The sequence below is a fragment of the Gouania willdenowi genome, chromosome 7 (genome assembly GCF_900634775.1).
Source record: "Gouania willdenowi chromosome 7, fGouWil2.1, whole genome shotgun sequence".
Lineage (NCBI taxonomy): Eukaryota > Metazoa > Chordata > Actinopteri > Blenniiformes > Gobiesocidae > Gouania > Gouania willdenowi.
The window spans coordinates 34,712,836-34,739,944 of record NC_041050.1 but is presented as its reverse complement, the minus strand read 5'-3'; the positions used below and the strand labels follow the sequence as shown (position 1 = coordinate 34,739,944).

General features: G+C 36.3%; 1 protein-coding gene across 4 annotated transcripts; it reads left to right on the top strand.

Moving 5' to 3' along the window:
• The first annotated feature begins 456 nt into the window (after positions 1–456).
• On the top strand, positions 457–22,353 carry ccdc30 (coiled-coil domain containing 30). 4 transcript variants are annotated; one of them, XM_028453359.1, is made up of 28 exons: positions 457–530; positions 1,721–1,983; positions 4,113–4,295; positions 4,472–4,592; positions 5,516–5,706; positions 6,906–6,989; positions 7,112–7,186; positions 8,576–8,735; positions 8,966–9,037; positions 10,057–10,172; positions 10,250–10,341; positions 10,411–10,603; positions 10,704–10,802; positions 11,834–11,962; positions 12,060–12,197; positions 13,047–13,225; positions 13,334–13,580; positions 14,528–14,650; positions 14,804–14,974; positions 16,013–16,222; positions 17,674–17,831; positions 17,928–18,093; positions 19,007–19,128; positions 19,963–20,104; positions 20,207–20,343; positions 21,643–21,760; positions 21,885–21,949; positions 22,039–22,353. In XM_028453359.1, the coding sequence occupies exons 2-28, from the start codon at positions 1,969–1,971 to the stop codon at positions 22,253–22,255; spliced, it is 3,723 nt and encodes a 1,240-aa protein (XP_028309160.1). In that variant the 5' UTR covers positions 457–530; positions 1,721–1,968; the 3' UTR covers positions 22,256–22,353. The 4 variants fall into 4 exon arrangements, with proteins under 4 accessions (XP_028309160.1, XP_028309159.1, XP_028309161.1 ...); XM_028453358.1 differs by having other exon boundaries at positions 7,109–7,186; XM_028453360.1 differs by lacking the exon at positions 7,112–7,186.
• The last annotated feature ends 4,756 nt before the right edge of the window (positions 22,354–27,109 follow it).

The following is a 27,109-nucleotide window of genomic DNA, read 5'->3' as shown; positions in this document are numbered from 1 at the left end:
ACAAGTTTATTCTCGAAATGTTACGACTTTAAAAAGTAGCTAAACCCCAAACCCACTTTTTTTCCCCTGCTGAGTACATATGTATTTGAATATTAAGTAGTGCTGATAATTGTTCCTTGTCCAACTTTTAACATTTTAGTAAAAGTATTTGAATTTTCCATATTTAGTTGTAAAACACCAGAGTGACTGCCCTCTATGGGTTGAACACTGGCTATTACAATTTACAATTGAATCACAAGCGCAATGAATTACAATCTTTTATTTTTATTTTTTTACTGTTGCCCTAATATACAGTCGTGTAATTGAGTTGCAATTGATAATGGATAATTGAAGACGTAATTGTAATTGAAAAATGTAATTAATCCCAACCCTGGTTGCAGTCCAGTGTTGGTTGCTTCCTCTCATTACCCCTCCCCCCCCCTGCCTATTATGATGAATGGTATGGTCCGTTGCCCAGGCGACACTAGAAGCCAGTTTTCTCTGCCACGCCTGACTGCTGCTCTACCGACGCTGATTCTCTTTATTAGGAGGTGAGCTGCTTGCTTTGTCACTTTTATGGCACTGTAGTGCTGAATATTAACCCGTTGTGTAAACGTATGAGGTATAAAACGGGATGAGATTGTTAATTTGTTGCGAGCCTGACACTGACGCTATGGCTGCTGTTAGCCAGCTAGCGCTAGTTAGCTCATGTGAAGAGGAGTGAAAGCATCACTAACTTTAGCTTGTGTTTCGTTCTGTAACAAATACTGTATGAAGAATCCTCTACATGGTCATATTAAATTTGTTTTTTGTTTTTTTAAACTTTGTAAAACTGATCAGTGATTAGTTTAGTAGGCTACACAAAACATAAAAAGTTACCATAACTTAAAGATGAACAGACATTTTCTAAAGAAAGGTTAGCCAAACCATATTTTACTTTATTGAAAACACGATTATTCTAATGTATATAATTCATGTTTTATTTGGGGTTTTTTTCCCCCCTCCCTCTATATACTTCCTATTTTTAATCTTCTTTTAATAGCTTTTTTGAAATGTATTATTATACTTATCTTGTGTAACTATTCATGAATATACAAAATTGTGTAATTTTTGCTTACTGTGAAGTTTTTCATAGCTTGACGTGATGTTACACAGTTAGACCAGAGTTTTTCCAACCTTGGGGTCGTGTACCCATGTGGGGTCGCCTGGAAATAATATATTGAATATTGAATATATTGAATATATTGTTTAATATAATAAAATTTGATATTATCTGATGTTTTTTTGTTAACTGCAAAATAGATAAATAAAAATACATAAGATTCAAATTAAATTTTTCAAATTATACTTATTTGTATTTATCTATTTTGCACAATTAAAAAAAAGAAAAACAACAACACATAATGTCACAGAAATAGATATGCAGCGCAGGAACAGTCCGAAAGCTCAAAGAGTTGAAATAGTTACTATTTCTTTTCAAATTAAAAACGCAATCTTAAACAACTGTATTCTGTTCTTTCACTCTCTCAAATATAATTGTATTTCAAATACAATTTAGTATAAAAATATCTGACACATTTTAGAGAGAAAAATGTCCCTGGGGTCGCCAGAAATTTGATTTAAAAAATGGGATCACGACCTGAAAAAGGTTGGGAACCATGTGTTAGACACTGTCTCATCCTGTCAGATCACAGTTGTTTCCTCTTGTCTTGTAACCACATCTCCTGTCATGTCCTCACAGCATTGTTCTGAAGAGAGTTATCATCTATAGAGGAGCTCAAGGACACAAGACGTTGTCACGGATGGATAACAACAACAACAACAACAACAACAACAATGACAACAGTTATGGTAATCAAGAGGTCTGATTCAACATCAAAACAGAGTTATACTCTGTTGGACATCATACTGGAAAGAATGCTCCCAGGATCATCAAAGTCTCTGCTGAGGATTAAGAACATCTGACACAAATGCAGCTGATGTGTGACGATGGATCATGAAGAGGTAACACATTACCACAGGTGTAAAAATTACTGATGTATTCTACTCAACTAGAAGTACTGTTACCTGATAGAAATTGTACTCAAGTACAAGTTCAAGTATGTCAGACATAAAATACTCAAGTACAAGTTTGGTGTTGTAAATTAGCACACGTGCTAACACACTCAAAACAATACATCTGGATTATCAATGTAATTGTGATGTCCATCTCTATCAAATAAAGGGAATCAACAAAAAAGTTAAAAGTAGCTCAATTGAATAGTTCTCAAAGTAAAAGTTACCATTTACCCCCCCCCCCCCACACACACACACGTTTTATTGCATACAGTAAACATCTCATGTATAAACTTAAAAAGGAAGAGACCAAATCTTGCACATTTTGAACTTCATTTATTTTCAACAAAGGCATCTGTATAAAATAAAAGGTTTGTCAAAATGTACAATTCTTTTTTTTTTTTAAATAAAACAACACCAACCTACTGTAATAAAAATAAAAAAAAGAATCACAAAAAATAATCATTTACTCAGTACGTACTGTAGCAATGTCATAAATAATTACTCTACTTCTAAAACGTACTTAAGTGCAAGTCAAATTACTGATTTAGAAATATACTCAAAAAAAGGTACAAGTAACCATAAAAGCAACTCAATTACAGTAACGTCAATACATGTAATCCATTACTTTCACCGCTGCATATTGCACAGTTCCTGGTTGTTTTCAGCCATTAGCTCCCATCTGTTCTCTTTCTGTCTTTTCAGATAATCTCATTACCATCACTAGAGGCTTCTTAACATCTTATCAGCACAGTATTAATGTTAATATTCTATTGTATAGTGAAGTTGTTGCCTTGTTCATATTATTTTCTCAAGTCTAAGAGCAGTTGGTGAGTTGTTTGAGTTCAAAAAGCATATCATATGCCATTTGATCCCAAGCCTGTAACAATAGAGCTGCGTGTTGCAGCAGCAGCAGCGACAACTCAGAGCTGTCTGAAAGCTGCACGGGTCCTACTCAGGTTACATTCAAGACAAAGTACAGTGTTGAGTTCAGCAACAGGTGTTTGTGTTGTCAGATGCTGGATGAGCTGATCATGAGGACTGTCGCACTAACATTGAAGTCAAACAACGTCCAGGATTGTTTTACTTCATCTATGTCAGTGTTTTTTTTTTTTTTTTTAACCTTTTTGGACCCAAGGTACATCTTTTATTTAATGAAAAGTCCCATGGCAATCCACCAATGAAAAATGTTACAAAATGAAACTTTGGAGCCTATATCAACAATATACAGTCTAGGGTTGGGCAAAAAATAAATAAATAAAAAAATCGATTTATCGAATTTGTCGATAAAAACTATTTTTATAATTATTATTATTTTTTTTTTAAATTTCCCACCACAGTTATTTTTTACTTTTTCACATTCCGTCCTTGTGGGTTACCGTAGCGTGAGGTGAGCCAGCTCCCTCTTTGTTTACATGTGTTTATCCTTTGAGTAGGCTATATGTGTGCCACAGGCATGTTTTTTATTCACACTATGCTGGGATCTAAGGGAAGAGTTTTTTTTTTTAATGCAATGTTATATGTTATAAAATATGTAGTTATCTGATTTCTTAATCAGAAAATTTAAGCTACTGTGAAGTTGCTGTTGCACTTTTGCTTAAACCTGGTTTAAAGCTTGAAATAGTCGAATGACAGAGCCTGATTTACTTTTTATTTTGGGATTATTTTATGCTTTTTAACTCTTGAGGACAATCACAGCAATAAAGTTGCACTTTTGACAATATATCTGATGTCTGCAGTCATTCTGAAGTGCATTGAAAAAAAATAAATCGAAAATCAAATCGAAACTCAAATTTTTCTTTAAAAAATCAGATTTTCTTTTTAGGCAGAATCACCCAGCCCTATAGTCATTCATATCAAAGTGACTTAAATACCAATCAAACAAAAAATATTTTATCATCTTTTATATTTTGAATATTTGATACATGTCGTGGGAGGGATAAAAAAGTTAAGAAAAGAAAAAAAAACAGATCATTAAATATGATTAGAACAACAATTGAACTTTTCTTCATGTTCATCGGTCACACATACTTTATTTACCTGTTTGTCAAACATTTGTTTGTCTTCTGTCTGTGAAGATGTGGAAAGAACTGGACAACATGTCCAGGCGCCTTGAGGACGATGGCGTGTCAGCCCAGGCTAGTGTTGAGGAGAGGCAGTTCCACCTGTGGAAGCAGCTGCTCACCAGCGAGGAGAAGCTCCAGTCCGCCACGCAGGAGCTGCAGACGCTACGGCTTCAGCAGGCCGACGAGATGAAGGAGGTGAAAAATGCTGTTTCAGTAGAACAACTGTTGCAACAGGTGCTGCCAACTAGCAAAACTCATTCCTGGAATACACCAACCTTCATTTGAAATGAGCACGGTTTGAATTCAGACGCTCCTTTACAGATGACATTTGTTCTGGGATTATTTTATTTTATTTTTAATTTGTCCTTCAGGTGGAGAGTTATGTCGCACATATCCGGGGATTGTTGGAGGAGCGTGAGTGTTTGACTGCAGAGTACGAACGAGACAATGAACACTTGCGGCACGAGATTCAGCAGATTCGACACCAGCAAGGTAAAGTATAGCATTTTTTAATAATATGCTAAGATTTAATTTGTTCAGACAACTTTTTATATATATATATATCTATATTTTTCTTAAAAAAGGTTTTTGGGACGGATTTTGCAGGTATCCCGAAATAGTAACAGATGAAAAAGATAAAGGAAAAAAAAATAAATACAAGAAAAAAATAAGACCAAAAAATAAATAAATAAATTAAAAATCAAGACAAAATTAGATTAATAATAATAAGATAACCTTATGATTTAAAAAACTGTTCTACAATTATGTTTTTTTTTTTCTTCTTCCCCCACTGGATCTGTTTTGTTTTTTTGTTTTTTTTCAGTTGCCCTAATCCGTTTCCGTACGATCCAGATTAAACTCAATAGGATAATAAATGAACTAACCCGACATAACTGGGTCAGATTTCATATAGATCAGTCTATTACTAACCATGATTTGAATTTTTTTACATATTTCCAATGATGAGTGAGGGATTTTTCATTTTTTTAACTGATCCAGAATCCTTATATTCATCCGTATCCACCCAAATTTTAATGGACTCTTCCATGGCGTATCTTTGGTTGAAATTTTGTCAAAATGAAGTACTTCTGGCATCAGGTAATCCTGCTAACAGACAAACAAATGAATAAATAAAAAATTACCTCCTTGGTAGAGGTCATAAAAATTCCAACTTGAGGAAAGTCAGGAATATGGTTTTTGGGCGTAAGTTTATACAAGTGTCCAATCAGGCCCCACAAGGGTAGAGATGCAATGAGAAAACGTGACTGAAAGGACACAATTATATGAGCTAATTATACAGTTGTAAAGTATAGTATTGGTGTCATACAATGTTGTATTGTGTCTACAAAAATGTTTCCTGGTGATGGTAAACTCATTTCTAAGCAGACTATTAGATTATTTCTCTTTTCTTCCAGAGAGTCAGAGCAAGGAGCTGGCAGAAATGTTGGCCCAGGAAGAGCTGGGGGAGATGGGCCTAAACAGCCCCAGTGAACAGGTGGCTTACCTCTTAGTGGAACGGGCCACGCTGCTGGAAAGGTTGGAGGCAGCAGAAAGAAGACTGGAACTCTATAATCTAACTGGCAGTTTACAAGATGCTCAACCTCAGGTGAAAGCCCAACTTTTTCATTCTATATGCACTGCAATGATCTGTCAAGGACATCAAATAAAGATACACGTTTGATTTAGCAACACACATGCAAACGTACATGAGACCAGTTTCTAGCCTTTTTGGTGCCCTAACCGAAATTAGATTTTTTAAGCCCCACAGAGGCAACTTTTATCACATCAAGGCAACTTTTATTACAGCAAGGCAACTTTTATCACATCGAGACATCTTTTATTACAGCGATGCAACTTTTACTACATCGAGGCAACTTTTACCACATCGAGGCAACTTTTACCACATCGAGACAACTTTTACCACATCGAGACAACTTTTATTACAGCGATGCAACTTTTACCTCATCGAGGCAACTTTTATTACAGCGATGCAACTTTTACCACATCAAGGCAACTTTTACCACATCGAGGCAACTTTTACCACATCGAGGCAACTTTTACCACATCGAGAAAACTTTTATTACAGTGATGCAACTTTTACCACATCTAGGCAACTTTTACCTCATCGAGGCAACTTTTATTACAGCGATGCAACTTTTACCACATCAAGGCAACTTTTACCACATCGAGGCAATTTTTACCACATCGAGGCAACTTTTATCACATTGAGACAACTTTTATTACAGCGATGCAACCTTTACCACATCAAGGCAACTTTTATTAAATCGAGGCAACTTTTATTACAGCGATGCAACTTTTATCACAGAGGCAACTTTTATTCCAGTGAGGAAACTTTTATCACAGCACGACAACTTTTATCACAGTAGCAACTTTTTTTTTTAACAGTGAGGCAACTTTTATTACATCGAGGCAACTTTTATTAGAGGCAACTCCATGAACGACATTTTTATACTGTTTCATTTAGAAGTATGCATTTTAAATATATTTTTGATGATCAATAAAATAACATTTATTGATTTGAAAATTCAATAACATTTATTTAGATTCAATTATTTGTTGCAAGATTGACACTTTACAATCCAAAACCAATCTCTTTTTTTAAAAACTAAAAATTTTTACTGATAAATTTGATAGAAATTCAGATTTATTTTTGCGATTTCAGTTGCAAAAAATTAGAATTTTTTTTGTGTCTTCAGGCTTTAGGGGTATTGTATTAGGGGCAAACACCTATGGCCAGAAACGGCCCTGCATGAGACTAACTCAGTCTTTGTGAATTGTGGACAGGATCTTGTTGACCCCCACCTGATGGGGGAGCATCTGAAACAGGAGAGGGAGGACACCCTGAAGACTGTAGATGTCGTTTCAAAGGTGAGGGAGCTCTTTATTTAGTCCTGACTCAGGTTCAGGTTTAAGTATTTAGTCCAGGAACAGTCAGTCATTCACTGATTATTGGTTCTTGTTGTGCACACACTGGTTCTTCCTCTTAGCAGGGGTCATCACAGAGTCCATGGAAGAAGCTGTTTGGTCTTCGCAGGTCTGGTCAATGCAAACGCAACATTACTCCTGTAGGTTTACCACGTTGGGCTAATACTAACTAGCTAAGAGACTAATTCTAAACCACTGGTTCAGAGCTGTGCTGTGGCCGCTCCTGACTGATGATGTGCCTGGAATGTCTGCATGAGCCGAGATACAGATGCAGCACGAGGGACATAACTTTTATCTGGACGTGTAAGCATGACAGGGTTGGGGTCAACTACATTTTTCCATTACAATTACATCTTCAATTATTCATGTTCAATTGCAACTCAATTATGATTACGGTGATTGACATTTTTTTCCAATTATAATTGAAATTACAATTATTATTCTCCCCTTGTAAGACAATTATGTTCTCAATTACTAAAGTTCAATTACAGTTAATCACAATTATTGAGCCTTTAATAAATAAGCCCATAAAACGTAACCGTCCTCTTGTGTTAGCTCTCTGTTAGCATCTCTTATGATAACGGATCCTAAATCAGCTGTAAAATACACTAATCAATGAAAATATAGGTTTTGTTGTGGGCATCTGAGCCTTTTTTGTGAAGAAAAAAAAAAAAAAACAACAGAAGGCAAAGCACAGAATACCCAAAAGACACCTGAAAAATAGTGCAATGAGATAAAATATGATGATACAATAATAGAGGCTATATATAAATAGAACTATAAATAGAAAAATAATATAAAAATTTTAAAGATTATGGAGATATATTCTTATTCCATAAGAATACTGTATATATCTATAAGAATATAGATATATACATATTTAGGCTTCCTAATCATTGAAAATTTGTGTGTCTGAGCCCTTTTTTTTGCAGTATAAGTCTAGATTCCAATTAGTGGGAAAACTTGATATGATACATAATTTTAGAATTATTAACTACATACAGGTATCTGCCATAGAACTGTTACATGATTCCCCAGTTTTTCATTTAATTGAATTGTAATTGACAGATTTTAATTTCCACATGTTCATGCCAATTACTAATACAAAGTCAACTATTGAACGCTATTACAATTTAACTATGATTAAAACAGCAAGTTTCTTCACATACAATTATAATCGACCCCAACCCTGAAGCATGATAATGGTTTTATTTGGAAAGTTCACAACTGCAGGGAACGACACTGTGACCTTGAATGCATGCAATAGCTTTTTAATATAAGCGTAATAAACAGCTTTAAGAAATAAAAGAACACTAACCACACAGTGAATAACTAAAGGAGATTCGTTTTGTAATTCCACTCCATTTCCAGGCCTGCAGAAAACATCAGTCTTTACCACAAAGTGCACGTCGTCTCCTACAGCTGCATGCCGGTCTCTGCATCTCCAGACTAACTACCAATCATGTCCCTGGTTGTTCTCCTCCCACTCAGACCATTCATGCCTTGGTATGTTTTTCTCCTTACCTCAGGCCCAGAGCGAGCACATTTCCAGAGAGCAAAACGAGCGCCAGCGGCTGGAACGGGATCTGGAGGAGGCGTCTAGGAGGCTGTCGTTGGCTCATCAGGAAATCCGCAGACTCACCAATGAGCTAGATGCTGCCAAAAACAACAATAACATAGAACCTAGCGGTATGTCATTTATTTTTCACATATATTTAAGTATAGATATGTGTAATGGGAGTGTGTCTAGATTTTGGGTGACATTTCTGCAAATTATTTACATTTTTGTTCAGCAAAATGCATCTTTATATTTGGTATCATTTTAAAATCTAAAGTACAAAATCACCTGACTTTGAAAAAAAAAAAAAAAAGCGTATTTCTGCTTTTGGAAGATTAATAAAACATGTTTACTTTCTCAGGGTCTGATTTAGATGGAGCCGTCCAAGAAGTCGAGAACTTGAAGAAAGAAGTGGATCAACTAAAACGCTGCGGTGAGACAGAAAGTCTTTTTTAAAATAAAAAAAAGTAAAATCAACTTTATAATATACAACGGTGTATTAGAGCCACTTGAAAATAAACACAAAATCTGGGCACTATGGGATTAAGGTCGTAATATTTTGAGAATAAAGTTGTAATTTTACGAGAATAAAGTCCTATCTTAATAAAATTGGAATTATATGAGATTAAAGTCAGAATATTTCTAGATTAAAGTTGTAATTTTATGAGCATAAAAATTAAATGCATGTTGTGTTACGGTCACTTGTGCATTATGGAGAATGTGGAGCATTTAGTGTAGGAGTGTCAAACACATTTTAGTTCAGGGGCCAAATACAGAGCACTTTGATCTCTAATTTCAACATTATTGTGCCCTAGGTTGCACTTCTACATATACATTAAATACTACTGTAAATATGTACGAAACCGACAATATCCAAGCAATGAGTGACATACTGTATATCAGTCCCAACAGGATCTTGACTTAAAATTTTCTAGATTTTGTGACCAATTTCTATTTGATTGAGGGAAATATAATGTAATCATTTGTGGAAAATTGAAGGATTTTGAATTTTTTCAACAGTTTAACACTAAAAATTACATGCGATATAGGCACCAATCATTTACACAATGATTCATGTTTTCTATGTAATTTCTACTTTCTCTTGCGGGCCGAAATGGATGCTCTAAAGGGCCGGATTTGGCCCCCGGGCCATGAGTATGATTTAGTGAGATTAGACTTCTCTTTAGGTTTCACAAATGACAAAATATTGAGCTTTTTGGCTCATCATCACCACATTGTTATCAGTTTAAGCACTTTAAAGACACTTTGTAGACGTTTGCGTGTGTTCTGACAAAATCTCGTCTCATAAAATGATGATACTATTCAACATAGTTTTGTCAGATAGTAACATGATAAATATTAACATATTCGTAGTTTCAGAAAAGATTTTTCTTTCTATCAAATATGTTTATTTATTATTCATTTCTGTGGTTTGTTTGGTTTTCTTGACAGATCTGCTGAGTTTACAGCGAGCCAAGGAACAAAATGACCACCTAGAAGCTGAGAACAGAACTTTAAAGCAGAAAATACACATTGTGGAGTTGGAGAAGAAAACTCTAGAGGACCAGGTTGGCTTTTAATAATCTCATTTATTCCTACAATTTACCCTGAAGTTACCACAGCAACTCATATTGCGCTTTCTCAGTTGACAGTAATTGAAGCAGCCAAAGCCGATGAAAGGAGTATTAGCGGTGAACTACAGAACCCGCCTTTAGAAAAAGATCCGGTTCATAAACGGTACACTTTAAAAAAAAATTATCATTTGTCTGTGGCCTATTCCTCCTCTTCACACTTTGATTCATTCAGATGTGACGAGGCGGTGGAGGACGTGCTGGTGCAGGTGAGAGAGCTGCAACGACAGCTCCAAAAGCTCCGTAACCAGCAGGAGGAGCTGGAGGAGAGGAACGAGGAGCTGGAGGCTCTGCTGGGGGAGGCTCAGAATGCCAGCAAGGAAGAGAGGCATCGCCACGAAGGAGAACTGGAGGGACTGCATCGGAAAGTAAGGAGCACAGCTGCTACAGTACTCACGTTTTAGCAAGAAATCACATCATCCCATGAAAACTATAGTTCAACCTTCCTTTTTTATTCTTTATGATCAGATTAAAAGTTTAGATGCTGAGCTGAAGAAGCAGGATGCTCAAGAAAAAACATTAAATAATGGAGAGGAGGTGAAATCCACCGAGGCGTTTTTACAGATGGTATGAGACTCCTCACAAAATCCATATATTCAATTCACACTGATGTGGAAACACAGAAAGAACACAAACCTGATGATTATTTATAACAATGTATTTAATATTATTGAGTTTCATAAGCAATGGCAGATTCATCTGTTCTTCTTGTAATTGGTAGAAACCAGGGTTGGGGTCAATTACATTTTTCAATTACAATTACATCTTTAAGTATCCATGTTCCATTACAACTGAATTATGATTATGGTGACCAACATTTTTTCCAGTTACAATTATAATTACAAATCTTATTTTTCCCTGGGAGTCAAATACAAATATGTTCTTAATTACTAAAGTTAACTTACAATGAATCACAATTACTGAGCCTGAAATAAATAACCTTATAAAACATGATCTTCCTCTTACTTTAGCTTTCTGTTAGCATCTCTTATGATAATGGGTCAGTTTTGATCCATGTCTTAAATCAGCTGTAATATTATATACACTAAAATAAATCATCTAATTTGTTTCACATCTTTTCGTTACCTTGTTAGGCTTCCTTGTTCATGAAAATAATATTGGTATTCATATTTTTGTTGTGGGTGATATACCCCTTGATTTCATTTTTTTTAATAAAATAATCCTCAAGAGAACTGACTGGTATAAAAGTTGCTACGAAACATATTTTAATTATTAACTAATTATGTGTAAGCCATAGAACTGTAACATGGTTCCACAGGTTTGCGATTGATCAGTTTTTTATAGAATTTTCAATAACAATTAAAATCTGTTTACAACAGCAACATTTCATTATGATTACAATTATAATTGTAATTAATTATTAATTAAACAATGACAATTACAATTGACCCCAACCCTTGTAGAAACTCCTGTAGTAACCAACCTTACACTAAACCTCATTATGTGATCAGACTTTTATTATAAATATCACATCTATGTAAACAGTTTTTGTTTGTATTTGGCTGCATTGATTGCACTGTTTGTAATAACACGTCTATTAATTTAGTGCCGTCTTCTTTTTGTTGTTGTGTGTGAAGCACCTTAGGGAGAGTAGCCAGGAGAGGCTGGCCTTATTGGAGGCTCGTCTAACAGAAGAGAAAAATTGGAGAAAGCAGCTTGAGATGGACCTCAGTGCTGCTCAGGCCGCCCTCAAGAAAGACAAGGAGGTAAACACATCTGGGTACATGTGCAAAACACAGCTGTTGGGTATCAACGTAAAAATGTTGAGATCATTTTTAACTCTTGTGTTCCCTCCCACCAAAGGCTTTGCAGATCGGTGAACGAGAGCTGAAGAAGTTACGACTAGAGATCAACAGCCTTTACACGGAATGCCAACAGGGAAAAACACTGATCAAGAGCCTCACTCAAGTCAAGGGGGAAAAAGCAGTTCTTGAGGAAAAGGTTTGTTGTTCCAGACATGGGCCACTGGTGCAGCCCCAAAGAAAAATTACTCCAAAATGACAGCAAAAACACACAAAAATTGAGAGAAAATACAAAATGACAACATAAATACACAAAAATAACACCAAGAATGCACAAAACAACTCAAAACACACAGAAAGACTGCAAAAACACATAATGATAATAAAATATACAAAAAACCCATAAAATTAAGAGAAATATATAAAAAATGACAACATAAATACACAAGAATAACAAAAAAAACACAAAAAATACTCCAAAAACAGATAATGAAGATAAAAACATACAAAACAACATAAAAAAATTGACATTAAAAGGAAAAAATATACAAAGTGACAACATAAATACACAAAAATAACACCAAAAACACACAGAAAGACTGCTAAAACACATAATGATGATAAAAACATTAAAAAAAAACATAATAATTAAGAGAAAAATATAAAAAAATGACAACATAAATACACAAAAATAACAACAACAAAAAAACACAAAAAGTACTCCAAAAACAGATAATGAAGATAAAAACATACAAAACAACATGAAAAAAAACGAAGAAATTAACAGGAAAAATATACAAAATGACTCCAAAAACACACAAACCCCTTTGTTGTTTGTTCCCTGTGTTAATGCACAGATTGGTTTTAATTCTAAATTACATAAATGTTGATAATATGGCCCTCGGATCTGACAATCCCATTTCTGTGACCTCCACTGTGATAAAAGTGACCCATTTCTGAGATGATCATTATTCTGTATTTATGAGTCAAATGGTTATTGATGCTGCTGTAAAAACATATTGCTGTGGTTTTCTGGCATCCTTAACAGGTGGCTCAAATGGAGCGAGCTCACAGCAGACTGCAGAGTGAACTACAACGGCACAAAGAGAGCAAACAGACCCAGGAGAACCTAAAGGAGAACAGACCTCAAGTGGATCATTTGCAGGAAAAGGCAGACCGGCTGACTGCTGAGCTCAGCACTCTGCAGACAGAAAACAACACACTGAGGTTGTTTCCTGCTTTATAATGCTTAACGTAACAGTTCTATTTTGCTTGGACCAATGAAGAGTGTTTCAGTTTCTTATTAAAGCTATTTGGTGCACGGATATTTCACAGGGAGGAAAGGAACAGTGAGCGACTGCAGACTGCCGATCTCCACGCTAAGCTAAGTGCTAGTGTTCAGGAGAAGCTGGCGGCTGAAGGGGAGGCGGAGAGGCTGGAGCTGGAGATACAGAACCTTCAAAAGCAGCTCAAGTGGCATCAGGATGCACTCGATGGCAGCAAGAAGCAGGAAGTGCATTTAAATCTTACTGAAGCCAGGCTTGGCACAGTTCAGAAAACCAAGAAAGAGAGCTTGGATGAGGTGACAGTACACATACTTTTGGATACCTTCTCATGATTATAGCTCGGCAGATATGTAGCAATATTAGGCTAAGACATTCAATTCTGGAAGAAAGCATGACAATTTGTACATGGTGGTTTTTGACTATGGTGAATCATTACGCTGGCAACCCAAACCCACTCAAAATCATGAAATCCAAGATGACCGCCATCCGTATTGCCAATTTGGATATTTTGTCATAACTTTGGTTCTATTTGATATAGAAACATAATCTCAGTGGTGAATTATAGCTTTTCGGGGTCAAGGAATTAAATAATATATCTTAAAATACTGTTAATTGTCCTGGGAGCAAGATCCAAGATGGCCGCCATCCGTATTGCAAATTTTAATCGTACCAGAACTTGGGTTTCGTTAGACATAGAAACAAGTGGCAAAATGTAGGTTTTTGATGACAAGGATTGTTATGAAATAGCTTAAAATACTGTCATTTGCATCCAGAGCATGATATAAGACGGCCAACACATCACTTTACACATGGAAAATGTGAATTTGCTGAACGATTTGATTTAAATCCCCATCAAAACATGAATTAATATATCTATTTTCACTTATTTCTCAGGTAGATTATAACCATTGTGATCCCGGTGCTGGCATGTATAAGCATTAAACTGATGATGTGTTCATTTTACAGCACTTGTCAACATGTACAATGATTAAACTCAAACTTTTGATGTCGATGACAAAATACAGTATCCACTGTACAGATGGTGGCCATTTTGGATTTCTTGATTTTGAGTGGGAACCATTGGTTTTCCAGTGTGGATCCCATTAAAAATGGATTCAGCATACTCAAAAACTTCCAAAAATGTACATCTTTTTGACATATCTGCTGGACTATCAGTCAAACTGAATAAAACAGGGAATTTACTCTGCTAGAATCATGACCATGTTTGTTTTTGTGTCCACAGCTTTTATGTTTGAAGGAAGAGCTGAATTATCTGCAGACTAAGCTGACCGAGGAGCAGAAACATGCGGCGCAGCATCAAATGGTTCTTCAGGCTCAGGTCAATGAAGCCCAGGCACGAGTTAAGGTACAAATGACATTATTCTTCAGAAGACTCATTGAAGTGGATCACTGGATGTTTTTATATCTAGATTGAAAGAGTAACTGTGATGATGTGAGCAGAGTGTTGTTGAGTAGTAACATAAACACCCCAACACTGACCTTGTGTTCCCATGGTCAGTCTCAGGACTCAGTCCTGCGTCAGAAGGGAGAGGAGGCGAAGCAGATGAAGCAGGATCTGCAGAGAGCTCAGAATCTGTTCACGTCAGCAGAGAAAGAGCTGCGTTATGAGAAGGAGAAAAACCTGGACCTGAAGAGACACAACACGCTGCTGGACCAGGAGAAACTAAAGGTGGGTGTTTACCTACCGTAGTAGTGCCTCGATGCTGGAAGACTCACTACACTGCAGTTATCACATTTATTCCAGACTTCTTTTAATCTTAGTGCAGGTTGGTTCAACCTTGGGGTTGTGACCCCATGTGGGGTTGCCTGAAATGTCTAGTAATTATAAAATTAAAATAAATAAATAGTGAAAATAATATTTTTACATTTCTGCTTTAAATTAAATAAAATAAATAATACATTGAATAAATATTAATAATACTAACAATTTAATTTTACATTTAAAAATTTTATTTTATTTATCATTTTTATTTATCTTTATTTTGCACAATTAATAATAGATATAAAATAGATATACAGAGCAGGAAGAGTCAGAAAGCTTAAATATTTTCTTTTCCATATTTAAAAACCACACAAACTGTATTTTATACTTTCACGTTCTCAAATATAAATCTAGTTCAAATAAAATGCAGGATGAAAATAACTGAGCTGGTGCTTATTATGACTTTGTGCACTGATACTGGCTACTCTTTATTTGTAACACGGTTGTATAACTAACATGATCAGAGAACTCATTTTAGAGAAAAAAAGTCATTGGGGTCGCTGGAAATTAGTGATTTAAAAATGGGGTCACGACAAGAAAAAGGATGGCAACCACTGTCCTAGTGTGTAGTTTATTTAAACATACTAGTGACACTGCCCAAACAAACAAAAGCTGTTAAACATTGCTTCATTGTTATCATGTGACTTGGTTTGACTATTATAAGAATGTGTTCCCTAATGTCTCTTGAAATGTTTCCAACTTTTATCATCTTTCCAATTCCTCTGGTGTTCCTCATGGCTCAGTGCTTGGACCATTTTGTTTGATATTCTACACAAATAAAATTATTATTATTTTAATACTGTTGTTTTAATGAAGAAGTGTGTCATTTTTTTTAATAATGGAGCATTGACCCCTAAACCAGTTACTTACCATTGTTAAAACTAGTAACGTGTTGGTTGGTCTTTGATGATCAGCATCAAAATAACGTGTGGTCTTTCTCCTCAGCTCAGTGCAGAACTGAAGCAAATCCAAACCAAACTGGTCCATGTGGAGCAGAAGTTTCAGACACAAGTGACTGAGATTGAACGTCAGCAGCAGAAAATCAGGGAGCTGGAGCTGGAGCTGGCTCGCACCTCCACCAACCACAGCGCCACCACCAGCCTTCAAGAAGACCTGCAGGCAGAGAGGGCTCGGCTCATCGCTGCTGACGAGAAGGTCAGTGCTACAAAAAGTCAAACTCTAATTTATTTTCAATTTGGCCTATTTTGTTACAAAGGTCTGAATTTTAATTTTAATTTTAATTTTAATTTAATTTAATTTAATTTAATTTAATTTAATTTAATTTAATTTAAATCAAGACCTCATTTAGAAAGGTGACCTAGCCAATAGGTCAGCAGCACTTTATATGTATTGCCTACAAATGATGAAATAAAAAATGATCAATATTGTGAGTAATGCAAATTTTTCACAACAAAAAAGGTCAACAGTAAATAACTTTTTAACTCAAACCAAGGAGGCAATATTTTCACCGACATTTATTTAATTGAATCTTTGACTGTTAGCAGGATTATGTCAAAAGTACCCACAAGATTTTAGCCTAATATAGACCTTTAGTCATGGAACATTTTTGGAGGGGATCTGGATCAATACACTGATTCTGGATCAGTTTGACAAAAACAACAATAAAAAACTATCTCTTATCAATGACAAAATTCCATATTTTGGTTCGGAATTGACAGATCTTTATGAAATGTGACTTCGTTTTGTTGGTTTGGTTTCTGAATTATCCCACAGAGTTTTATTTGGATCAGATCCATTTTTTTTAAAAATGTGGGTGTACATACATTTGGAGCTACTGTATCTTTATTAATGGGAATATACATTTCTTCCAAGCCTTAAAGTGTGAATGATCATGGTATCATGATCCAGATCAATGATCTAGATAACTGTGAATATCTGGCAAAGAAGATATTTGCAGCTCGGAGAAGGTTTGCGCTCTTTTAGTGCTCTTGTTTTTTTTTTTTATATTAAAAATTGGGAACCAAAGATACAGTACTGATTGATATGCAAACAATCATGTCAGATTAAGGATTAGGAACACAGCAACTATTTAAAGAAGCTTTGCTGTCTGATATTGTCAGTCTGGTTTTCCAATGAAGACTATTCTGACTAAATGCAATTGATTTTAAACCAGGGGTCCTCAACTGGTCTCACCCTGGGACCCACTTTTTTTCAACCAACCAAATTTAGTTTTTCCAAAAATAGTTGTTGGAAACACACATACTCTATGTAATTTTTTTAAAAACATAAAATCTGTATATTTTCCTGTGCAACATGCATTTCACATTATGCCTGTCAAAAGAAAAGTTTCTTTCAAAATAAAAGACAAGTCCAACATGAGAGTAGTATTTTTTTTTTTTGACCAGCTGTCCACGACCCATCAGTACAGGTCCACGACCCACTTTTGGGTCCCGACCCACGTGTTGAGAATCGCTGATTTAAACATTTGTTATTAAAAAAGAAGAAAAAAAAAAACCATAAAATGATCTTCTGAAGACTAAATTAAATCAGATCAAATTGAATACAAATTATTTTTTGTTTTTGAGGCCAAGGCAAATTTCTTGAACCTGTTTTTGTATTAAGTCATCTCCTTTTTGTGCTGAAAGGTGGTGGAGCTGCAGCAGCAGCTTAAGAGCGCTCAGCACCATCTCCGTTTGGAGGAAGCTCGGGCCTGTGAGAGCAGCCGCTTGGAGAGGGACAGCAGGGATCTGTCAGACACGCTGTCAGCTCTGAGGGCCCAGCAACAAGAGGAGCACATCACCAGGTCACACAGCCCTCACTGCAATGGACCAGATGGAATCACTGTCCTCTCTCTCGTGTTGTATTAAACACCAGTCATTCTTTTTGGGTTTTTTTTCAGGAAACTGTTGGAGCAGCGTGAGGAGGAGCTGCAGCAGCAGGTGCGCTCTCTCAGGCTAAAGGAGACGTCTCTGAACAGGACCAACACAGAGCTCAGCCACCGCGTCCAGCAGCTGGACACCCGGCTCTCCATCCTGGAGGCTGAGCTTAGCAAAGCCAGAGAGGAGGTGAGCACTGCAGTACAATATTTACATTTACAAGGTGACGGTAAAAGCATTGATGATATTCCCAGTGTTGACGGGTATTGCAGAAGTCAATGAGTAGCAGGTTGTTTTATAGTCTGATGGCTACTGGTGCGAAGAAGCAACTGAATGGTTCAGTCCTGACTCCTGCTCCTGAATTGGTTGATCCGCTAAATTAGTGGTTCACAAATTATTTCTGCTGCACCTGCCCCAGAATGAAGAATGAAAAACTCTCAGAGCCTCCATTCTGTTGGTTGTTCAAATTGTCAATATTGGCTTAAAAGTGGCAGAACAAAGTACAAACAATTACCAGTAGTTTAAACTGGAAAATAATGGACTTGACAAATTGTGTATGTGGTTAAATTGGCAAAAATAAGCATGAAATAAGGTTGAAAAAAGGTTAAAAGTGACAACATATGTGACATTAGGTAGTAAAAGTGGTGAAAAGGGTTTATAAGTGCTGAAAATGTCTTTGAAAGTGGAAAACAATTGCAGAAAAGACATTGAAATTTGATGGAGAAGTGTCAGAAATGGGAGTAATGTAGCAAAAAGGAAAAAGAAAAAGTGACGATAATAACTTAAAATATGGCAGGTTTGGTGTAGTTGCAGAAAAAGGGTAAAAATAAGCAAAAATGGACTGCAATTGTTCAGAAAAATATTCTTGAAGGCATCTCACGATCCCAAAGGGGGTCCTGACCCCAAGGTTGAGAACTTCTGTGACTGCTTTACAGAACAAAGACCATTAGTGAATTGCTTCTACTCTCATCTTTCCTGGACCATCCTACCCAGCTGTTGCCATGTCAGTCCCTGTCTGGAATCTAAGGTTTGTTTTAATTATCAAACGTGTGCGTGTGCGTGTGTTTGTCTGTGTCTGTGTGTGTGTGTGTGTGTTTAATAGGCCAAAGAAAACCAAAAGTCAAGTCTTCGTCTCCAGGAGGAGCTCATAACCAGTCAGCAGGAGTGTGAGAGACTGCAGGGGGACGTGCAGCAAATTCTTCTTCAGCTTGATGCCAATATCAGGTAGAAATACACACAGACTGAAAATAAAGTATTAAACAAGCCTCAGCTTTCATTTAAGCATAAACAGAAACACATTCAGAACAGATCACAACAGATTATTTAAACGAAATCAAATGAATTTAAAAAAATCCCACATTATTACTGATAACACTTTTTTGGTTTTTCTTTCACATGATATGTATTGCCTAAAGCGTGCGGACTGAGGCCAATATAAACGTCATATTTCCATGTCTCTCTCTCTGTTGTGAAGTTGTTCTCAGTGCACACAGGGGGGCAGACGTCACCTGCTCAGTAGCTGATCCTCTTCCACAGAGCGTTTAATAGCAATTCTTTAATTCCAGGTTTCACACTGCCAAAAAGTTTTGCTCCACCTCAGATGTGAGGATGCTGATTTTCATCTTGGAAAAGCTTCTTTCCTTGTTTGACCTCAGTGGGCGGGGCCTCCAAAAACAGGAGGGCGTAACAAGTTATGACGATCAAATTCAGCCGCCAGATTCATCAACACCCGATCATTTATAGCTGGAATTGGTCAGATATGAATGTTTCATAAATCACACGTTTTCCTTCCGATTTCATGCAATTTTGATGAATGAGGGTCATTAAGTGTAGACACCTTGGAGTTCTGATTGACTCAGATCTGACATTCAGCAGTCAGATTAAATCAAGTACAAAAACAGCCTTCTACTGTATCTGCAGAACATTTCCTGAGTGAAATGTTTCATTACTCTGAAAGATCAGAAGAAGCTGCTCCAATGCTTTTATCTCCAGCAGCCTGGACTATTGTAAGGGTCTTCTGGACATAATTTTCTATTAAGCCAATGCTTTTTCTTCCAGGAAGTACAATGAGAAACACAGCCAGCACAAGACCAAGCTGCGTCAGGCCAAACAGGTGTTCCTTAAAGTGACGGCGCAGCGTGACTGCACCATCCAAAAACTGGAGAATGACCTGGTGCTGGCCTCCAGTCTTTCCCACAAGGTTACACCCACGTGATTTATTTTATATTACGTTGTTTTAATGCACTGTCAACAACCCAGAGTTTTACTGTTGTTTCGCTGTTTGCTTCACACTGACCGTCAGGAGAAGGAACAGATCCACACAGTCGTAGAGGAAAATGAGAAGCTTCTGGAGGAGAAAAGAGAACTGTTACGAAAGATAAGCGAGGCTGAGGAAATGGGAAGCAAAGGCATGAGAACGGCGTCAACAGTGCAGCACAGGTAACTGATTAAATCACAGGTAACTGATTAAATCACAGGTATCTGATTAAATCACTGTTTGGGTTCAGTCCTGTTGCTCCTTACCAGTAAGAGGACGGTTGCCTGTTTATTTTGTTGTATGATAGGAATAGCACTGCCACATATGTAGCAATATTAGGCTAAGATGTTCACTTCTGGAAGAAAGCATGAAAATCTGCACCTGGATGTTTTTCAGTATGCTGAATCCATTTTTAATGTGATCCACGCTGCCAAACCAACGGTTCCCACTCAAAATCAAGATATCCAAGATGGCCACCATCCGTATTGCCAAATTGTATATTTTGTCATAACTTTGATTCTATTTGACATAGAAGCATGATCTCAGTGGCAAATTATAGGTTTTCAGGTTCAAGGAATTCAATAATACATCTTAAAATATGGTAAATTGTGCTGGGAACAAGATCCAAGATGGCCACCATCCGTATTGAGTATTTCAATCTTACCATAACTTTGGTTCTGTTAGACAGAGAAACATGTAGCAAAATGTAGGTTTTTGGAGACAAGGTTTGTCAAGAAATAGCCTAATATACTTGCAAGATATAAGACATTTACAATGATTAAACTCAAATTTTAATGTAGATATCTGAGTTATGAATTGCCAATACAGATGGTGGCCATCTTGGATTTCTTGATTTTCAGTGGGAATCGTTGGTTTTCCAGTGTGGATCCCATTAAAAATGGATTCAGCATACTCAAAAACCCCCATGTACAAATGTTCATGCTTTCTTCCAGTAGTGAACACCTTTTTGACATATCTGCCGTAGGCCTGGGCAATATATCGAGAGTCAAGATATATCGAGATTTCTGTTTTGGCTGATTTCTGTTTCTGTTAAAAGATTTCAATATCACCTAAAACAATATATCTTTATTTTATAGCTTATTTTTTTAAACTAAAATATTAATTTTAGGAGTCACTGATTTCACTGCTCCTCTGAAAAGCACAGTTAGATGGATTATTGAATGTGTCCTAACCTAGGTTTACCCCTAGACAAGCTACAATACAGAACTTACTCACATGTGCTGTCCCTTATAGGAGAAAAAGCCAAAAGTGGCACATATATTGCAGCTGCTTGTTAATAAATGTGCCTGTCTGGCATTTTGCACAAATTTAACTCAGAATTGTCTTTCTGGTAGGACTTGATTAATTTAAAAATATTGAGATTTATATCGCATATCGTCATTTTGAGAAAAAAATATTGCAATATTAATTTTTGTCCACATTGCTCAGCCCTAATCTGCCGGGGTATTCCTCTTTTCAAGGGTGAATGTTTTAGAAGTGGAAAACAGACAACTGCAAGAACGAACAATGATGCTCTCCAACCAAGTCAGTTCTTTGGAGCGCGCCCTGAGGAACATCCAATCACTGTACAGCCTGGAGGTATGAGAAAAGATGCAAATTAATGGTTAAAATGGATAGTTTTATCTAAAAATGATGATGTAGCATTAAATGGTTTCTGCTTTATTTGCTCTATTTAAAAAAAAAATGATTTAAATGCTCATAGAGTGCCAAAAAACCCTTGACCTCTGAGGGTCTCACTGACAGCCTCCTGCCTCCATCATCACTAAGGTACCACTGCTTTTTGGAGAATCCACTGCCAAAAATGATGCATTTATAAACTTGTGATGAGAACATTTTGTGTTTTCTCCCATCAACAGTCTGACAACCAGTTCCTGCGACGTCCTGGAAATCCTGGACGCCATCTGTCGAGCTAAGGTGGGCGAGCGCGCAGCGGCCGATGGCACACGCTCCACTTTCTGCACACATCCCCCTTCAGAGCAAGGATACCTGAACCTCACCTCCACCTCCACATCGGCTTCTCCAGCTTCCTCCAAAGTTACTGGGGAAAACTGTGGTAACGACGAACAGGTTTAAATGATCAACAGTTAGTCAAGGTTGGGGTCAATTACATTTTTCAGTTACAATTACGTTTTCTATTACTAAAGTTCAATTACAATTAAATTATGATTACAGTGACCAGAATTTTTTCCAATTACAATTAAATTACAGACATTTTTCATCCCCAGAAAGTCAATTACAATTACATTCTCAATAACTAAAGTTCAATTACAATTAATCACAATTACTGAGCCTGAAATAAATAACCTAATGAAAGTTAACCTTCCTCTTGTGTTAGCTTTCTGTTAGCATCTCTTATGATAACGAGTCTTAAATCAGCTGTTAAGTACACTAAAGAGGAATATCTATCATGTAATTTATTTCCTATCTATTGGTTGTTAGAGTAGAGTACAGTAGAGTAGAGTAGAGTAGAGTAGAGTAACTTTATTGATCCTGCAGTGGGGAAAGAAGGCAAAACAAAGAATACCCAAAAAAAGACACCCGAATAATAGTGCAAAACGAAGGAGATGCATAACAACAATACAATATTAAAGGCTATATACAAATATAAATAGAAAAATTATTTAAAAAGTAAAAAGAATATAGATATATATTTTTATGCTATAAGAACATAGATATATACATATTTACAGATGGAAACATGAATCATTTTTTTTAATTACAATTATAATTATGCCATAATTGTAATTAGTTATCAATTACACGATTACAATTATAATTGACCCCAACCCTGGTGAAAGTATTATACGTGTAGCTAATCCTTCCGACATCTTTAGCAGCTGAAATCTGAACAAAGCTAATAATCCTGTTATTTACTGCAACAATGTACGAGAGCTTCCAACTGCAGTGCTGCTCAGGTTAATGTTTGTGTTGCATTAGAACACGTGTCAAACTCATGGCCCGGGGGCCAAATCCGGCCCTTTGGAGCATCCAATTCGGTCCTCGGGAGAAAGTAAAAATGACAGGGAAAATATGACTCATTGTGTAAATGAAGCTCAACAATGTTTGCAGAGGCTCAAACAGTTTTCCCAGTGCTTATATCGCATGATTGCTGTCTTTTTTTTTTTAAACATTAAACTGTTGAAAAACTAGGTGGCTTAGTGGTTAGCACGTCCGCCTCACAGCAAGAAGGTCCTGGGTTCAAGCCCTGGGGTGGACTTGGGTCCTTTCTGTGTGGAGTTTGCATGTTCTCCCCGTGCTGTGTGGGTTTCCTCCGGGTACTCCGGCTTCCTCCCACAATCCAAAAACATGACTGTAAGGTTGATTGGAGTCTCTAAATTGCCCATAGGAGTGAATGAGAGAGTGAATGGTTGTCTGTGTCTGTGTAACCCTGTGATGGACTGGCGCCCTGTCCAGGGTGTACCCCCGCCCAGCGCCATATGAGAGCCGGAGATTGGCACCGGCAGACCCCCGCGACCCTGATAAATGGGAATAAGCGGGTATGAAAATGGATGGATGGATCCTTTAATTTTCCTCAAATTATGACACAATAATTCCCTTAATTAAAAAGAAATTGGTCACACAATCTAGGAAATGTTAAGTAAAGATCCTATTGGGTCTGATATTTATCACTTATTTCTTGGATATGGTTGATTTCTTACACATTTTATATTTTATGTATACGTACAAGTGCAAACTTGGGCACAATAACATTGAAATTACTCGTTTTACCGCATATAATCTGTGGCCCTCTTGAGATCAAACTGCTTCGTATTTGGTCCCCGAACTAAAATGAGTTTGACACCCCTGTATTTACAAGTTTGTATTTTACTTCCACTCAGGAAGGGAGCGAGAACACATTGCCTGCGCTAATGTCAATCAGATAATTTCCATCGCACGTTTAAAGAGAAAAAAGATGTTATTGCTGGAAACGTGATACGAATTCCTATTGATCACCTTGTGTTACCATTTAGTTTCTATCTATGGGATGTTTGAACAAGGCCTTTCTTAACTAAGCACTTTATCACATGTTCAATGTATGTTTACATTTTGAAAAGGTAAGATATTAAGGGTTTGGGTTTTTCTAAAAAGGGAAAGTTTAGATGCACAAAATGTAAGTTGTGTTGTACATTTATGGTTTTACCGTGTCAAAACGTACTGTTGTTGTGTATCAGACTGATTATATTTTGTACCTGTTGTTCTGATATGTTTAATAGGAAGACTGATTGATACGCAGATAGGAAAAGTCCCGTTAGTTTCTTTGTGCCAGGTATTCATGCATCCATTAACACCTCCCTGGTATTAAAATGTTTTTCTAAAATAATTATGTTAATAATAACCAAAGTCGTGTTCTTTTTGGTCAGTAGTTACAACTTTGTCTTGAAAAATGTAAGAACAGAATGTTAAGGTTTACTTTATTCAGATAACTTTTTTCAGGAAATTTACTTTGATCTGACATTTTTCAACTGTCAGCTGTCAGTCATACTCCCAGGCATCTGCTGATCTCTTTGATGTGTCCTTATAAGTTATAAGACAAATTTTTCCAGGAACTTTACTTTGATCTCCTGACATTTTTCTACTGTCAACTGGCATTCTTACTCAGAGGCATCTGCTGATTGCTTTGATGTGTCCTTTTGAGTTACGAGATAACTTTTTTAAGGAAATTTACTTTGATCTCCTGACATTTTTTCAACTGTCAACTGTCAGTCTTGCTCAGAGGTCTCCGCCGATTGCTTTTATATCTCCTTAAGAGTTATAAGACAACTTTTTCCAGGAACTTTACTTTGATCTCCTTACATTTTTGCCTGTCAACTGTCATTCTTACTCAGAGGCATCTGCTGATTGCTTTGATGTGTCCTTTTGAGTTACGAGATAACTTTTTTAAGGAAATTTACTTTGATCTCCTGACATTTTTTCAACTGTCAACTGTCAGTCTTACTCAGAGGCATCTGCTGATCACTTTGATGTGTCTTTATGAATTATGTGATAACCTTTTTCAGGAAATTTACTTTGATCTCCTGACATTTTTCGACTGTCAACTGTCATTCTTACTCAGAGGTGTCTGCTGATCGCTTTGATGTCTCTTTGTGAGTTATGAGACAACTTTTTCTTTCAGGAAATTTACTTTGATCTTTGAACAGAAAGAAAGAACTCATAAGGACACATCAAAGTGATCAGCGGACGCCTCTGAGAAAGACTGACAGTTGAGTCGAAAAATGTCAGATCAAATTAAATTACCTGAAAAAAAGTTGTCTGAATAAATGAAACCTTAACATAATATTAAAAAAGAAGACAAAAAGAACTTGCTGGAATAAGAACAGGTTTAATTATGGTAGTTTCCAACTCGATGCAACAGCCTCATTTTTAGCTTTGGTGGAAAAACCGCTCCAGTGTTGTTTTTTATTTAAGTGTAGCTTTGGATTGGGGTTAAAAAGAAGAAAAATATCATGCACGCACACGTTTGGCCGTGCACATTTTTCTTTTCCTCTCATGTATTTGAGCTACAAATACCAGTTATTAATATAAACGTCTAGTAGTATTGTACATGCATCACCTATTTCACTGTTATAGATGTGCCTGAAACGATCGTGAACAACACACACTAACGCCTTGTTTGGAATGAGATGTGATCAATAACTAATCACTTCTGATTTTTTTTTACATTATCTTTCTGTCAAATACATTATATTGAGCACATTTTCAGATTTTTCATATTAGTAATTCAAATTTTCTTCTTTTTAAAGAAATAATGAAAACAATTAGATGAGCATAGATGCACACAGAAAAAACCAAGATGGAACAAATAAAACTAAAAAGAACAATAACCGGTAACTATAAAATGAATATGTCAATGTTTACCTTTATGGATAACGAACAAGAGGTGAACAGATCCAGTTAAATTCTCACTCTCTTTTTTTAAGATTAAGAGTATTTTTCATTTAATTCTTCCAAAATGTCAGAGTTTCTTGGCTATAGGAAAGGAGGTGCTGCTGAGGGCTGTTTATTAGTAATGTAAACTTTCTCTGTTGCGGCCCTCATTGAAGGATGAAACCTTTTCAGCGGAGTGCGTGGGTACATGTTTCCAATTTGCAGAAACCTAAAAAAATTACTTCTTGAAAAAGGTCAAATTTTCTTGAAATTGGGCAAGTGAGGAAAATGAGCCATTTAGGTAGAGATCGTCTATGGTATAGATAAACAACTCCCTCCATTGCTGAAAGTCTTTATTAAGTTTAGATGGTAGATTAGGATTTTCAATGGAAGAGGATTAGGGCCACTGGAAAAAAAAACAGATCTAGTAGTGGAAGAAAATAATAATTCCAATTGTCGAACACGTTTTTAAATGTTTTTTTTTTTTTTTTGACCTTAACTTTTTTTTCCCAGTTTTTTATTTTTTTTTTTTTTTTTTTTTTTTTTTTGCGTTTTCTACAGGAATGGGAAAAAAAAAATTAAGACCAAAAAAATCTACACTAAAAAAAAAAAAAAAAAAAAAAAAAAGATAACCATGTGATTTTAAAGTGTTCTAAAATTGTGATGATTTTTTTTATTCTTCCACTACTGGATCTGTTTTTTTTTTTTAGTGGCTGTTTTTTTTCCCAGTGGCCCTAATCCTCTTCTGTAGGTAAGCCATGCAGGCCATTAATAAACCATAAGTTTACACATTCACTGTATGCACATTTTCCAAGGTTCATCCCAAACAGAAGCCTAGCACCTAAACTCTAAAGCAGGTGTCAAACTCAAGGCCTGGGGGTCAAATCTGTCCCTTTAAAATTCCCAATTTGGCCCGCATAAGGAACTGAAAATAAAAGTGAAAACCTGACTCAATTCAGTTGTACATATCTAAATTCCTCCAAATACACAACTTCAGTTTTCCCACACCTATATCACATGATGACAGCCATTTTTTAATCTCAAATTGTTGAAAGTACTCTC

Bases quoted from the DNA above. Each gene is read 5' to 3' on its own strand.
- ccdc30 (XM_028453358.1), top strand. The intron at 13,581-14,527 runs GTGACAGTACAC...TTGTGTCCACAG, and splicing joins AGAAAGAGAGCTTGGATGAG to CTTTTATGTTTGAAGGAAGA. The intron at 18,094-19,006 runs GTGAGCACTGCA...TGTGTTTAATAG, and splicing joins TTAGCAAAGCCAGAGAGGAG to GCCAAAGAAAACCAAAAGTC.